This window comes from Odontesthes bonariensis, chromosome 9 (assembly GCF_027942865.1).
Source record: "Odontesthes bonariensis isolate fOdoBon6 chromosome 9, fOdoBon6.hap1, whole genome shotgun sequence".
NCBI classification, from domain to species: domain Eukaryota; kingdom Metazoa; phylum Chordata; class Actinopteri; order Atheriniformes; family Atherinopsidae; genus Odontesthes; species Odontesthes bonariensis.
The window spans coordinates 18,717,041-18,732,619 of NC_134514.1; the positions used below are offsets into that span (position 1 = coordinate 18,717,041).

The 15,579-nt window shown below is 41.5% G+C and overlaps 1 protein-coding gene across 1 annotated transcript; it reads right to left on the minus strand.

Moving 5' to 3' along the window:
- Positions 1–1,985: 1,985 nt before the first annotated feature.
- Positions 1,986–15,541, minus strand: ube4a (ubiquitination factor E4A (UFD2 homolog, yeast)). Its single transcript, XM_075473495.1, has 20 exons — positions 15,149–15,541; positions 13,475–13,638; positions 11,900–12,076; positions 10,349–10,461; positions 9,952–10,104; positions 9,641–9,800; positions 9,296–9,498; positions 8,950–9,141; positions 8,480–8,813; positions 8,131–8,257; positions 7,652–7,959; positions 7,187–7,319; positions 6,904–7,094; positions 6,437–6,537; positions 5,928–6,041; positions 5,503–5,677; positions 4,770–4,950; positions 4,483–4,630; positions 4,197–4,354; positions 1,986–3,974 (listed from the first exon to the last, which is right to left on the minus strand). The coding sequence occupies exons 2-20, from the start codon at positions 13,596–13,598 to the stop codon at positions 3,839–3,841; spliced, it is 3,228 nt and encodes a 1,075-aa protein (XP_075329610.1). The 5' UTR covers positions 13,599–13,638; positions 15,149–15,541; the 3' UTR covers positions 1,986–3,838.
- Positions 15,542–15,579: the final 38 nt, after the last annotated feature.

A 15,579-nucleotide genomic window follows, 5' to 3' on the forward strand; every position in this document is an offset into this window, starting at 1 on the left:
GTTGTTGTTATTTGTATTATTATTTCTTAATCTTTAGGATCGTTACAGATGTTTTCTATTTGAGACAGTACCTATTTGCATTTCAAATCAAGCTACTGCAAGAGAACTGCACAGTGTCCGGCTCTGTGGACCGTCAACTTGGAGGAGTGGGATGTTACTGCCTACAGTTTCTGTTCCTGCACTTTTTGTGTTTTTACTACCTGGAGGTACACACGTTCATTTCATTATCTGGAGTTATCCCTCAGAATGTGAGAGTAAATATTGACACCACGTCACTATAGGAGTACGTCATCTTCCACTATTCGGTATATGTTGATTTTTAAAAGTGTTTTATTTTTGATGATTCAGATATTTTCAGGAACCAACACCAAAATCGATGATACAGCCAAAGCATACATTTAAATTTGAAATTATTACTGATAAATAAGTGGGGCTTACAGTATGTGGGCTTATGAGATCAAAGAGTTATCAAGCAGTTTTAGGGTTCATCCACTGTTTGAGAAGGATACTGAACCCCACATCGCCCCGAGATGAATTCATCGATGTGTTAGTGTGCGTGTAACAGGGAGAAGCACGGAATAGCATAGATTAAAAGGTCTTGTTTGAATGAGTGTTAATGGCTGAACGTGTCTTGTGGTGTAAAGAATTTTGGATGGCCAACAGACTAGTTAAACAATATATGAAAGCAGTCTGTTGAACATTTAAATACACAGTGCAATACACAAAGTAATGATTTTATTAAGGACAACTGACTTCAGTAGTGTTATAAAAAAATCTTCTATAGGAGCACACACTTATAGCACATGCTTTTATCCAAAGCTATTTACAACTGAGGACCAAGGCTCTAAATATCAAATCTATTTAAGTGACAGAGTAGAAGTAGAAGAGATACAGATGTGAAGAGTAAGTGCAGGTTAGGTGTGTTAAAGGTGAACGTTTATGAAATACATGCATTGCATGACCTAATTTTATTTGGTTGGTTGACACTGACGTCCCAGTAGCTGCCAGTTATGGCAGACCTGGTGGGTTCCTGGGTGGTGATCTTATTAATAAATTTCCTCCTAGCTAGAGGAGACGGTTTGTGTCTCCTTCCAGATCTTGGCAAAGCGGCGACACCACTGATAACAGGTTCTGTTTTCTGAACTGATGATTTTGAGGTCAGTGGAGTGGGTAATGTAAAGCAGATTTTTTTTTGTTGGCACTGAGAATGAGAGTTAAGACATTCAACAGCAGAAAATCTTAAATCTAAGTAGGTGAATGTATAGTTTCGACACTTTGTGTATTTTTTTTCTGACCAGATGTTGATGATAGAATTTTGTGTACCAAGTTATTGAGTTGCCTTCGATTTAAGAGTGTCATTGTGCCCCAAAATTATTTGTTAAAAGATGTGTGGATATGGTTCTTAATCAAATTTAATTTATAAGACTTTCAGATATCACTTCTTTGTAAATTGTTTGGAAGTGACCTGAAGACACAGCCCGAGTACATCATCATCATCATGCCATAAAACGGTTCCTCCGTATAAAAATGAATATTTTGTAAAGGAAAACATTTGGAAAATTGTGGCGACACGACACCTTTCCCCCCACACTGAAAGAAAAAAAATTCTGAAAATGCAAATACACTTGATTTAAAAAGTTCAGTGACTGAAACAAGAGGCCTCCAATCACTAAAGCACTGCTACCGATGCATGTACGATACAGGCTTTAAACGTTCCCATTACCGGTGTGTAAAATAGCCCGTTGGACGGGGCTGGCTTTCAGGTTTGGTCCAAAATCCTGTCAAGAGGCAGCGGAAAAGTTTGAAAAGAGTCCAACTTGACTACACATCGTGCTGCTCAGAGCTGGCCAAACATCAAGAGGTTGAAAAATGACCAAAATGTATTTTATGAATGAATACGGGTGACAGAGTTGTCTTTTGCGAACCTCTATTTTGGTTTTAAAGTACATTTTGTATTGTTCTGAAAAAAGGGATGCAACAGAACATCTTATATAACTTAGAGGAGTTTATTTCTTAATCATACTGTACATCTAAAATAAACCATTTATAATCACAATTAAAACAACAAAAAAAAAAATATTGCATTGTAATTTAAACCATGTGATCCTCGGGGTGGTAGATATTAGACACAGTATGCGAGCATGCCAACAAATCGTCCCCTCACATTTTACCTACTCATACTTGAATTTGACCACTTATATTCAAAACACTACTCGACAACACGTAATCTTCTTCTGCTCTTCTTTTACAACAATCTACTGCAAAGCTCCATATATTCCTCAGAGAAATAAATGAATAATCAGGTATGTGAAGCCTATGAAACAGATCAAGTCCTCAGTTGCTGACATTTATTGCAAGGCTCTTGGTTTTAGGCACCGATTCTATTGATCAATTGTTTGCCCACATGTTAATACACTACATTTACATAAGAAACTCTAATAAAAACGCTTGATCAGGACACATTAGTCAACATCTGGTGAGCATCAACTGACGTGCACACTGCCGGTCAAAGATAACTGAACCCCATATTTTTGCCTTTGAAGGTTTAATCTCAAGAAATGTGGCCGTTGTAGGGACCCGACGGTAAGAGCATGGAAGAAGCCGATAGAAAGTAACCAGAAAAAACTGCATCCAGTCAGATGAGAAGTTGCAGCTCATCTGCATTTCTATGACAGTGAGTCCAAATCAACATCTGCGTTAAGCCACAGGCAACATTGAAATAATTCTTTGTCATGGTATCTTCTTGCCCTTTTGTTTCAGGAGCTGTCAGTTGGCGCCCATTTCCAGTGTCTTAAAGGGGCACTCCACAGATTTTACACATGAAGGTCATTGTGCTGGTCTCATCTTCCTTATAAAACGCAGAGGCATTTTTAAATGTGTGACAAATCGTGACCAATAACACAACCCCTGGATCTGTCACACCACTGTCAGTTAGTATTTATTTGTAACTGCTGTGAAAAGCTCCCACATTTACACTCACCATAACAACATGTCTGCACGTCGTGCAGCTGAACTGTACATTCTGATATTTCAAGATAAGACTTCGGATTCTATTTTGTGTCCATGTGTGGTTTGAAACAAAGTTTTAATCCTTGATTCCAACAACCTTCATTGGAGAGCTCTCCCATCCCGACAAGATGAAGATCTGATCAGCTTTACTATGTCTGTTAAAATACTGTAACAGCAAATAGGGTTTCAAATGCCTTTAAGTATATATAGATTATTTTCAATCCAATAAGTCACATAATTGAGTTCTGTTTTACCAACACTTTGCTTTTAATTTCTAATTTAATTTACAATCAGTGTGCTGGTTGAGATTTAACCAAGAGTGCAAACATATGGGGTATTGTTGAAGTTTGAAAGGCAGTGTATAATATATTCTTTACAGAGGTTAAATCAAGTTTAAATCATAAACAACTCCATCCATGTTCTGACTTGCGAGTTCCCGAAAATACTTACCTTGCATTACAAAACCAGGTTCATGACTGCTGGTCAGTCAGGAGCTCCTACTTAACCGATTCTTCTGGCCAACATTCTGACTGTAGTTAGAAGCAGAGGCTAGTGTTACAACAGGGCATCGTGGGAGCATAGCTGCTACTGTGTACTGATTCTGAAGTCGTCACCAGCAGGTGGGCTATGGTTTGCCTGAACTGTTGTCACAGAGATGATCCATTTAGCGTGAAGGCTGCATGAAAAGGCTAATGCAACGTCAGCCGGAGAACAGATCCACAGAGGAACCTACACCATGGATTCGTCACGAAGCAGAGGAGCATGTGTGCCGGGAAAGAAAAACAACGATGGGAGAAGAGTCATTGTTTGTCACATTGAGAGGTCAGGACTAGCCACTGGGCCCCAGCTGCAGACTCTCCTGCTTGTGCTTATCCAACCACTGAAGGATCTGCTGTTTGAGTTCCTCGTTTGGCCTGATCTGGTCCATGGTTAGAGGACTGCGGTTGAAAGGGTCTGTCTGGTCACTGCGAAGGAAGACATAATCAATAAAATGTTCAGTTTAATTTCAGACTTCTTGGTATTAGCAGTAAATTATTTGTTAGAACAAGACCGTAGATTACAGGAATTACTAGTTGAAGTGAAGGAAAATGTATGACAACTGTAAGAATGAAATGGGCTCCAACGTTGTCCTCTGAATGCAGATCTGCTCTGAGAGGATTTTCTGAACTTTCAATAAAGTGACTAACCTGAGGAGATGTCTTGCTATAGTTGAGCGGTCTACTGTTACATTGGAGGAGGGGAGAAGGACAGGATCCAGCATCAGCGTGGACATGATTGGGTCCAAGAACTCATCTGGAGCATCTGCGTACGTCTCCTCTTCCTGCTGATGCCTGTCTGCATGAGACTAAACAGAGGTGCCACGGTAACAAACTGAATAATCACTGTGGTGCTCACAAGTGATATCTCCATATATTCAATAAATAGAGATCTTTAAGAATTAAAGACGTGCTCTGTCGGTGGCCCATCTGATACCTTAGTTTTATCCGCAAGGAGACCGAAAGCCACGATCATGTCACCGGGCTTATTGATCTTCTTTAGCACGCGAAGTGTCTGGGAGAAGAGGGTCGGGGAATACGATCGTCCATCCTTTGGGACTGTAGCACAGAAATTCTCCTCGTCACTGCCAAAGAGGAGATCATTTCAAGTTGGATTTCTTCCTCGGGTTATACACGTTCAATAAAACGTTAAGATTTGGAATAAAGGACAAGTTTGAAAATCATCATCTATTCAGTTTGTAGTAGAAGATGTTTCCAACATACCCCAGGTTTAGGTAGATTGTGCAGATGTCGGAAACGAGCTGCTGCGGCTTGAAGTCAAACTCACTGAAGTCCTTGACTTTAAGAGCTCCCATCTTAGGACCCACCAGGTGCTGCAGGAAGTAGTTGAGCATGGAGATGATTCTCTCAGCCAGGAAGGGATGTACAAAGATGCCCTTGATCTCTGAGAGAAGTGGTCACAGACAAAAAATTAAAAATTAAAAAATCTCAATGACTCTCAAGAAAGAACTGGCACTGAAACCTGTTTTCTGCATCATTGGTAATAAATCGACAGCATTGACCATTCGTCCCTTTGCACCGGAGCTGCCTCGGGAGCCTCTTTTTTCTGTGTTCTTTAGTGAATGTAAGATGCTGGATGTGGAAAACTTATGTAGTCCTAAACCAAGTAGTTTCATTGGCTCGCCAAGGTGGTATCACTGCAGGTCGTAGAGTTTAATATTATTCCATCATCACACCTGATACTGTTAAATTCAGGTGCGTGTGTGTGTGTATTTGTCTTGTTTTCCCGTTTAGTTATTTACTCTTGGTTTATGTTCTGTAAGTCTGCCGACTGCTGCGTGTTGACAGTAAGCCGAAGGGAAGCGCACGTGTTTTCGAAGCTCTTTCATCTGTTATCCGTTTGAAACACTGAAATAAATAAATACCAGTAAGACCAATAAAAGGAAGGTTCAAATCTTTTTCGAAGGATCACGTGTGACAGCCTGTTCTGCCGGACCTGAGGTGAGGAAGGCCAGTGTGCCGATGGTCTCGTTGGACATGATGTTGTGGAAGCGTCCCAGCTGTCCAAACATCTGCAGGCTGGACTCCTTCTCTCTTCGGGCATCGGGGGCCAGGCCTTCCCACTCCCCTCGATCCCGCTCCAGCTGCAGAACCTTGATTTTACTCAGGTACTAAAAGAAAAAGGATTCGTTATTTTTTTTTGTAACAACCTCCTCTAACATACAATCTTTTAAAAGATAAACAAAATTTTAAAAAAATAAATAAAAAAGACCATATAAATAATTGAGGATCACCATAAAGTCTTTACAAACTGACAAATAAACTGACAATTAACCCAAGTAAAGTGCTGGAAACGTTTGTCTGTTGGAACTAGAGAACATGTTTTGATATACTGAAAGTTAAAACTTAAACGTGTCAGACCTGAATGGCCTCATCCAACAGGAATATGGCGTCATTCATCAGTAAGTTGAGGAACCTGAGGAACAGCGGGGGGTTCATGGCCTCCAGGTTCTCAGATGCATAGCTTGCTAAGTGCTGAAACAAATCACGTCAAACAAAATGAAACACATGAGCCTCGTTCTGCTGAGCACAAGATATTGAACCATCTAGAAGGAAACCATGCCTGCGTTTCCTATTTAATCTGCCATTACACCTTTACGTGTTTTACAGCCGCAACGACTGAAAGTCTATAACAGCGTGTGTAAAACTAATAAAAGGAATTTAGAGCTACACCTCAAGCTAGTGAGGGTACGCTTTCACCCTTCTTTCCCTGTTTTTGATCAGGACACACATTTGGGAATATCATTCAGCCTTTCAACAGTGAATGGATTTTCAGATGAGAACACGCTTAAAGTCAGATTTTTTATTGACAGAACACACCGCACAGTTTATTTAGAGAACGGCATTCAAAGACATTTCCCTCTTATTACCTTAATGCTGTCTCTATAGCCGTCTATGCCCCACATGTACTTGAGAATTGGATACATGGGTCTTCTGTAGTTGAATTTCTGTTCAAACTGATGAGGATCGCCTGTCGTACAAAAAAAAACAGAGAGAGAGAGAAGACAACTATGTGAACTCAAAGCTTCATGTTGCACATAATAGAGATGGGTTAAAACACATATTACAACTTCTTCAATGTTCACCAGATTGCAAAAAGACTCAAAATAATCTGTCAGTGTATTAGCAACCTAAATAGAAGGCAACTGTATCTTTTTTTCTTAGTTCTTGGAGATGTTCTTCTCCAAGAGGCAGTTCTGACACTTATCTTAGTGTCACTTATCTCAGTCTACTCAGACTGAGCAGTGATGCTAAAAACATTAGTTGAGGCACGCTTTCAACTACTCTTGGTACGAGCGAGAAATAAATAAAACAAATAAATTGGTAGTGGTTTTACCAGTGAATTCAATGTCAACAAACACGGTGATGAGGGCCTCGGCCAGTTGAGGTGCGTGTCTGTAGGTGCAGAAGACTCTCTCTCTCTGAAACACGATTGGCTGAGCCGCACCGGGAGCCAGCGGCTCCATATGAGGCATCACTGCTTCCAATACCTCTGCCAGCTTCGCTCTTAAATGAGGGTTCTTCATCCTGTTATGCAGATCAGACAGGGAGGATCTAGTCATCAAGAGAAAACCTGAAAAATGGCGTGCACCATTCTCCCCACAATCCCAGTCATGTACCTCTCAACATTACCCATGAAGACAGTAATGAAGCTAAGAATCTGCTCCAGACTTTCTGCAGACGTCTCCAGAACCTCGTCTGCAAACCGACGCAGGAAGATGAAAAAGTCTCCCATGTTTTCTGCAAAAAACTCTGACAAACAAAACGCAGCCTTAAGCCATGACTATTGTGTTGAGGATTATTGAATTACTGAATGAACGTACCACGAGTAACTAACCCCTTCCAATGTGCATGCACAGCTGCATTCATTTTAAACCCTTTGTAAAATGGGTGTGTTTGAAATTATTCATTCCCCCAGAGACTGAAACATGCTGTGTTACATTCAACTTGATTCAGTTCAATACTTTATTAATCCCCAAAGGGAAATTACATTGCTGCAGTATAATTATCATTAAATATATGCCACTGGTAATAAAATAAAATAAGATAATTGTATTGGTAGTGTAGAGGAAGACCCGACCTACCTGGTATATAGCAGAGCATAGTACTCTGCAGGGGGGGCAGGGGAAAACTGAGTGCTACATGCTCAGGCCCCTGGTTTCCCATACTAAGCTGAACAAGCAGAGCAGCAGTGGAAGCTTGGAGGTTAAGGCAGCATTGCAGCATGGCAGGCTGCGTGGTGGCAGCTTTGGTTGACAGATAAACAATCATCAGACGCTCAAACTGCTCCAGGAGCTGCTCTGACATTGGGTTGCCTGACCGCTGGGCCTCCTGCCACGTCACCTGGAGCCGGTGGAGAGACTGGTTCATCTTGACCATCTGCTCGTGAAGCCTGCACAAACATGCGTGCACACATGTTAATGCTCGCATATGTTGACAACCGGGAGGAACACACAGCGCACTGCGATGTTGAGGTTGAAAAGAGTGTGAAGGAAACGCCCGGTCTCAATGCTCTCTTAAACAGCTTTATCAAAGATATTGGCGTTTGCTTGACCGCATATACCTGTGGAAGCCAAGATGCATGGTGAGCTGTGTGAAGATGAGGTTTTCAGTCAGCAGGCTGTAGGACTGTGCAGATTCCACCTGCTGCTGGGGGGGCACAGGGATCAGGCAGGTTTCCTTGTCAAGACCTGGTACAGTGTTAGACACAAGTTATTATATAGTACAATTGAATATACTGTATATAGTTTTGTTAAATTTTGGTAATGCTAAAAACAACTGTACACATTAATTAGGCTACAGGTGTAAAACCAAAATAAATACCTAAGCTGCCCTGTTAAACAGTTAAATACTGGTTAATTTTTTTAAGATGGGCCGCTCGCACTCTGAATGTCTCTCTCATGCATACTGACCTCTTGCATGGATGTTGCGGTTGCGCCTCTCTTCCTCGCTCATCTCTTTGAGTGCGCAGTAAGAGGGGTTGAAGGTGAGCAGCTTGGGGGAACGCGGCTTGCAGAACGGTTGGCACAGTTTCAGCAGCACTGCACCGAGGTTTAGGAAGAAAGCATCTGAGGCGTACATCTGGAAGAAGATCTCCGGCATCTGATTGGCCCAGATCTTGGCTCGGCCAGCGTTAGCCTGCATACAGCTGCCCAACCACATGAGCAGCAGGTGGCGGGTCTCGCCCGATCGCTGCAGCAAGTTTTTAAAGATTTGGTGCAGCTTGTCTTGAAACTGACCCATGAACTGCAATGTGAAGAGAGTAAAGATCATCAGCCAAGGTGGACTTATAATTTGACAATCTATATGAGGTTCCTTTTTTTTTTTTTTTTTTTTAAATGTAAACAACTTTGCAACAGCAAACTAAAACAAATTCATGAACCTGATGGATGTTGGCCTCCTGGACCTTTGTCTCCTGGGCACTGGACCGGGAGGGGTTCAGGAAATAGCCATGTCCCTCTACTACACCTGGGGTTTTCAGTAAGCAGGATATATTTAATACAGTCCCCAAGAGGGTCTTCTGATACTGTAAACCATGGGCTGGGTCTTTGGGCTGTATGTGTTCCACCAATACCTTGAAAAACCAAAAAGAAAAGAAGCTGTTTGCAAAATGCTGCTCTGACAAAGCAACCACGAGATGGAATTAAAGTAGTATTATTTTTCATTCATTTTTGATGATAGAAACTAAATGTTTTCTTGGATTCACACGTGTCTGTGTGTCTCCTGACCTTGGCAATATCTTTGTGGTGGCTGAAATAGAGGAGAACATCCAGGTAGGAGTAGAGGAGAGGCTGGCACAGGTCCAAGTCTTTGATGCGTCCCTGGAAGATATCGAGCACGGGAACTATCACCTCCTCAAAGGTACGCACCTCTTGGTCGGACAGCAGGCCGACGATGACCTCCTCCACAAATTCAACCACCTCCTCAGGCTCTGAAACACAGTTACTTTGTGAGCAGAGAAAACTAGAGAGAGAATATTTCACTGAAATCAGGAAAAGACGATGGGGGAGGAGAAAAACGGGTAACACAAGTAAAAAAACAGTCAGGCCTAACAGGCCCAATGCAGGACCTACGTGCTCCCCTGAAGCTTTCCAGCAGCAGGTCCAGAAGCTGTTCGTAGATATTCTGGCTGATGTAGATTTCTGGTGTGAGCAGAACTGTTCGTGTGTTAGAAACCGTCAGGTTCTTGCAGCGAACCGCAAATGAAAGTAACTTCTCCGGCACCTTCGTCACCTGGTGCACAGACAAGAAGAAAGTCCCGGAAATGATTGACGAGCACAGGTTATATTTTACATGCTCCATATAAGTCTGGAAAAAAGCTGGAAGGTTCTGAAAATAGTAGTATTTAAGAGCTACAATAACAATAATGTAGAATAACGCATACCTCCTCCTTTGCTCTCTGGTAACAAGCAAAAAGATACGGGATGGCGCATTTCTCTCCGGCATCCCGGTCAGCGGACAGGTTCACAGCGCTGCATGATGTCATATAGATGAGTTGGTTTCCTGGCTCTAGAAGCAGCAGGCGGTTAAAAAGAGCCTGGGGCACAAAAGGAGACATCACTTCAGTCCAGAACACTTTGTTTGTTAAGCCCTTAAAAGTAATCTACGCATGTAACACCATTCCTTTTGTTCGGATTTACTTCTTACATAAAGCTTTGTGGCATTGGAGGTGAACTGATAAGCTTGGCATTTAAAAGTTGACACGTCTTCATTCATTTAGCCCATGCATTCAGTGACTTATTGAGAAGAGACAAAGAGAAGACATGTTGTTGATGTTTAACCTGCTCTATGTTGTCCATGTCCAGCCAGTCCTGTCCATCCAGATCTGCTGCCATTTCCTCCAGGTAAACACAGCGAGGAGGGATCCCATTACCTCCTCTGAGACTGGGGTCACCTAGGGTTGGAAAAAAAAAAAAAGCATCAAATAAAGCCAGCTTGAGTATTTTTACAAATAAACTCAGTGAGCTTCAAAGCCTAAAAATGTACGCACATTGGGTTTAAACTGGAGGTCTTTTAGCCTACATTTCTCTCATCATTATGACTCATCCTTAAGTAGTCTGAGTGAAGAGAGACACAGCCTGCTCACAGTGAGGCTTCACAGAGGTGGAGGTCTTTTTTGTTGTTCTAAAGCACGGTGAGTCATTTGTTACTGACTGGAAACTTCGGTTTTCATTTTCAAGATACCGAGCGGCATCCAATAATAACCCCAGAAGAAACACTGCTAACTACTCATTATCAGTCATCAAGAATCTGGCTTTCAAACGTCCTTTTCATGTGACAACACGAATTCAGTGAAAATATGGTTAGCTGGTAACTGATGAATTATCAAACGCTACTTTGCAACTTCCTGTCACACACAGACCGGCCTCACATTAGTCATCTTTAAGGTAAAATCCCAGTAACCGGAGCCTCTACAGAGTCGTCACATGTTTAAAATGAAAGCTTTATCTTCAAGGAAACTAAATATTGCAATATGTGAGAATGACGCCCAAACATACAGAGCTTCCTTTGGCAGCTGTGATTTCCACATCGTGGCTTCATTCTGAGATCACGTGAAAAGGTAGCCATTTTAAAGTTCTCCAGCATGTCAGGAACAGCCACAGGCCGTATAAATGATAGACAACTACTGAAATGTCTTCAACTGCCACGAGGTGCTGGCTCCAAAACATCCCCGACTTCAGCAGAATACCATTAAAAAAATAATAATCTGTTCATTTCTCTACTAAATGGTCTATATATTTTCCCATTATCATTATAATCGTGTTAGCTAAATTTACTTCCTCTTATTAGTGTGCTGATGAGCCTTCATAAGGAATAAATATAATAGATAAGTCCAATATCAGTTTCCAATCAGCTTATGGGGATAAAGCTTCGGCTCCAGCCTCTTGTCACCTTACTGGCTCCAGAAAGCCCGAGGTGTCGAAAGAAAAGCCAAAGTTAAGGCTTCAAACCAGCCACGCACAAATCACTGGGTGATGCCACAAAGGGCATGTCTGTTCAGTTATACACAGTCTGTGGGATCAGCATTACTGTTTAGTTACTTAAACTGAAAACTGTGTCTGGGAGAGCTAAACTTTAGTCCATTCTTCCTCTACCCCGTGGAGAATTTAAAAGGCCTATAAATACACTCTTAAGTTAAGACTGACTTGAGGCAGAACTTGAGCAGATCAAAGTAAAATCTATGACAGTCTCACATTATTAGAAAAGCTACAACAGGGTGATGTAAAACACAGGAGGCAAATGGATGTGCTCCACATCATTGCAACTCAAGTTCTACCCAGAGTTTGTCCGAGTTACAGATTGCAGTCCGGTTTCAGTGGGCTTGTACTTACTGTTGTCCAGGGTGATCAGAAATATTCGCTGGATCATGTGATTGACATTGAGCTGCTCGCACAGCTCCTGCCGGGACCGGAAGGAGCGGCTGATCTCTGCAACTGAGTCATCATTGTCGTCAACACTGTCCGACACAGAGTTTTCTGACTCTGACTGGCTCTCCCCCGAGTCCTCCACTGTGAAAACAGAATAAGAGGTTGAGTGTTCATTTCGTTCAGATGTCAACATGACCAAGAGTAGAAACAACTTCTGATGTGTTCAAATGTTTGGGAACCCCTTCGTAAACTTTGGATTTGTTCATTTTTTGGAAGTAAAGAATGACTCCATCTGAAATGCAATGCAAGGCCACAAATGTCAACGACACTACTCAACAAGCGTGTGGGATGTGGTGACATCTAGCAGCACACTGTGAATGAACACTCAAAGCATTACAAAGCATGTAGCGACATAGTGCTATAACACGGTGCAGGGAAAAAGATAGCGACCATCACAATCTTTAGAAATAGATTACTAGTTTTAAGGTATTAGAATCCTAGGGTTCCCCAAAACGTTACTAACTGGAACTTTAATTGACTAATTAGGACTTGAAAGGCAAGTTAAGAATGGTCATTAGCAGCTGATGATCCTTTAAAAATGTAATAACACACAATAGCCTTGAAGCAACTAGTGTAGATCCTAAATAAAGGGAACTGGTGGCTTTAATAGTTGCAGAAACATATGAAAACTTTCATGCCTGTAAAACATGTTTCTGAGAAAGGAAATTTAGCTTAGAAGTAGCAGCTAATGCTCCGTTTAAACTTGCACTGCTTTACAATAATCTGGTGGTAACTGAACGTGTTAGTGTCATGTAGCAATCACCCCGCTTGTGCTTTTCTGTAGCATTTAGTAACAGCAATCTGACGAGGCCTGCACTTGCAGTATAAATGTATCACTTTCAGTGTCACACAGGTCTGAACTGCTGCAGTCACATTAACACGCAGACACACCCACACGGCAGAAGGGGAATGATTTGGCGTATGATCAGCTGTTCAGAGGAATCGGACAGACTGGGTTATCAAATAATTGACATCCCTGTCCAAACTTTCCTCCCCCGTGGTTTTACCTATGATAATTATCTGCAGCGCCAAGGCTTTCATCCCCATCATCTGAGCCAAATAAATGAGAGAGCAGCATTTGTGTGAAAGCTGCAGGAAGGTTCAGCTGACACAGAAGTGGAAGTAAACTGTTCCACTGTGCAGGACTTTATCTCACCTGCAGCCTCATCACAAAAGTCAATGTGCAAAGTATGCAAAACAACTTTTGGAAGGTGATATCTGCCAACGGTCTGGAGGGAGGTGGATATGTACTGACTTAGTATTCTCTCAAAGCACACAATTTGAAAAAATTCTAGTTAGTGCAATAACATTGCATGAACATTTGAACGAGGACTCATTTTCACATCCATTTGCTACATAGGTTGTATTTTTGTCATTTCAATTGTTTGCTCAGTGGTGCCAGAATTGCCTTCATAAAACCATTATATGGTCAATTAAGCACACAGACTTCATATTTAACTGCATTTAGATTCTACTCACATGGTGGTTGAGCAGACTGCTGTTTCTGGCCAGATGCAAACTGTTTGGCATCAGCCAGTGAGCTGAAGAGGGCAGCGAAGGGGTTGCAGGAGATGTTCTGGTTTTTGTTGCCCTGGTCAGTCATCTCACTGGGGCTCAACACTCACTCCATCCAAGATTCCCGCCTCAAGTGGCAGACAGACAAAATATGGGGCAAAGAGAAATACTTGAAACAACCCACAAAGGGGCAAGCGCACATGCATATTATATTTGCACACTGAAATCATTCTTACACATGCTGCATGTGACGCTATCATCCACACCACTTCCCTCTTAGTTGTACAGCTAATCTATAACAGCAATGTAACGTGCTATCAGATCATCACTAAACTAACTGTAAGGTACATTTCCAACTATCATACAACCCAACTGTCAATCAAATTGTGACACAATACACTAGACAGCTTTTGTTTTGTCTGTGTGAAAGGGGTTTCACTTGTTTACATTTAAAGACAATAGGTTTTCTCACTTTGTTTTTTAACAATATTCACATTTTCCGCAGAGGCTGAGAAATGACTGTGTTAGTGGACCTCAGGGCCTCTGAAAACCCTGCATTTTTAGTACAGTGCTTTCAAACTCTGCTTAGATGGCATTCTTAAAATGGGCCTTCGGTCTGACTGTGTTTAACAGCTGCTACCATCCTTTAGGCCATATTTATACTGCAAAAGCTGTTAAGTTCCCACATGATTCAGTCTAATCATCCTGAAAGATGCAATCATCTCTGCAATTCTGCAACAAAGATTTTACATTTCATAGGACTTACCAATTTACAAATTATGGGTATGCTCTAATGTATTTACCCCTTAAATTGTTATTAGCAGTAAAGTGCGAGATATTTTCATTCAGCACTGTTTTCACTCTTTGGTTTACAATTTGTTGTCCTTGCTGTGATTTTGAAAGTTCATCATTAATGATTCATACTTAAACCATTCAATTAAGCCTCTCGTCTATTTTCTCAGTTTCAAATATGCACACAAGGGTCAGTGACTCTTTTTAAGCAGCTGACAATTATCCCATAAAACAAATCAAACTGGGTTTACACTGTATCACATTTCATGTGTTCTGTCCCTACAAGGCAATCAATAACAACAGAAATTACACTAACCACCATCATCACTATTCGTATGGCAGTTGTTACTAAATTAATATACTGACTGTGGTTTGATGGTTAGTTGAAACCATAGCAAGTTAAATTATACAGTTTTTGGCACCTACACTTGACTACTGTTACAAAAGAGTATATAAACAGACTGCAAACTGCTCACACCTCACTTGCAGGTTAACACTTCTGAAGATATTCCATCATTTCAGCAACTTTCAGCGAAAAGTCGTGCTGCTTCATGGGGCTAGTTTTCCAACCAATTGCCATCAAGGCATTTAAGCTTGTCTCAACAACTATTAAGTAATTAAGGAAAACAGAAGTAGGTTCCGCTTACTTGGCTAGCTAGCTAGCGGGGGTTCAGTTAGTAGCGCACACCGCATTGCATCTGGGTAGATAGCTAGTTAGCTAAAATGTGAGGCAGCAGACTTAGCTGTCACAGGGTCACCACGGAACCATCACAGCAAACCGAATCACGCATGCATCGTATTTACAGTCTAAATAATGTGTAGAAACGATTGAGAGCGTTGTCGTACCTTTTTGACGAGCAGAGATGTGTGTTTTTTTTTATCTAGAAAATAGCTTCAACGAAGCAAGGGGCAGTTCCTCTGTAAACAGAACCTGTCAACGTCATCAATGTGAGACGACGCGTTTGCTTTGCTGAGTAACCAACTCAAAACTAAAACTCACTCAAACTTTTCGAGCTTTCCAAATACGGAATAGCAGTTAAAAAACATGGTGTATGAGACTCTGAGTAAGAGTTATAACAAATATCCCCATAATCCACATTTATCGAGTGACTGGACTGGCTGATATCCATTACGGACTCTGTCAAGACGATATGAGAACGGATAAACTGGATGAATCAGTTTCTTGAAGTTAATAAACCTAACCACGTTTTCCATCCTACCACTTGTCGTTTAATCTCAGCTGTATCTTCGTGAACGGCTTTGAAACCTGTAGTGCT

Excerpts from the sequence above, each read along its gene's own strand:
- ube4a (XM_075473495.1), bottom strand. The coding sequence starts at position 13,598 with ATGACTGACCAGGGCAACAAAAACCAGAACATCTCCTGCAACCCCTTC. Across the intron at positions 8,258-8,479 it reads CCGCAACATCCATGCAAGAG|GTCTTGACAAGGAAACCTGC; the intron begins GTCAGTATGCAT and ends ACACTGTACCAG. Across the intron at positions 7,960-8,130 it reads ATGCATCTTGGCTTCCACAG|GCTTCACGAGCAGATGGTCA; the intron begins GTATATGCGGTC and ends ATGTTTGTGCAG.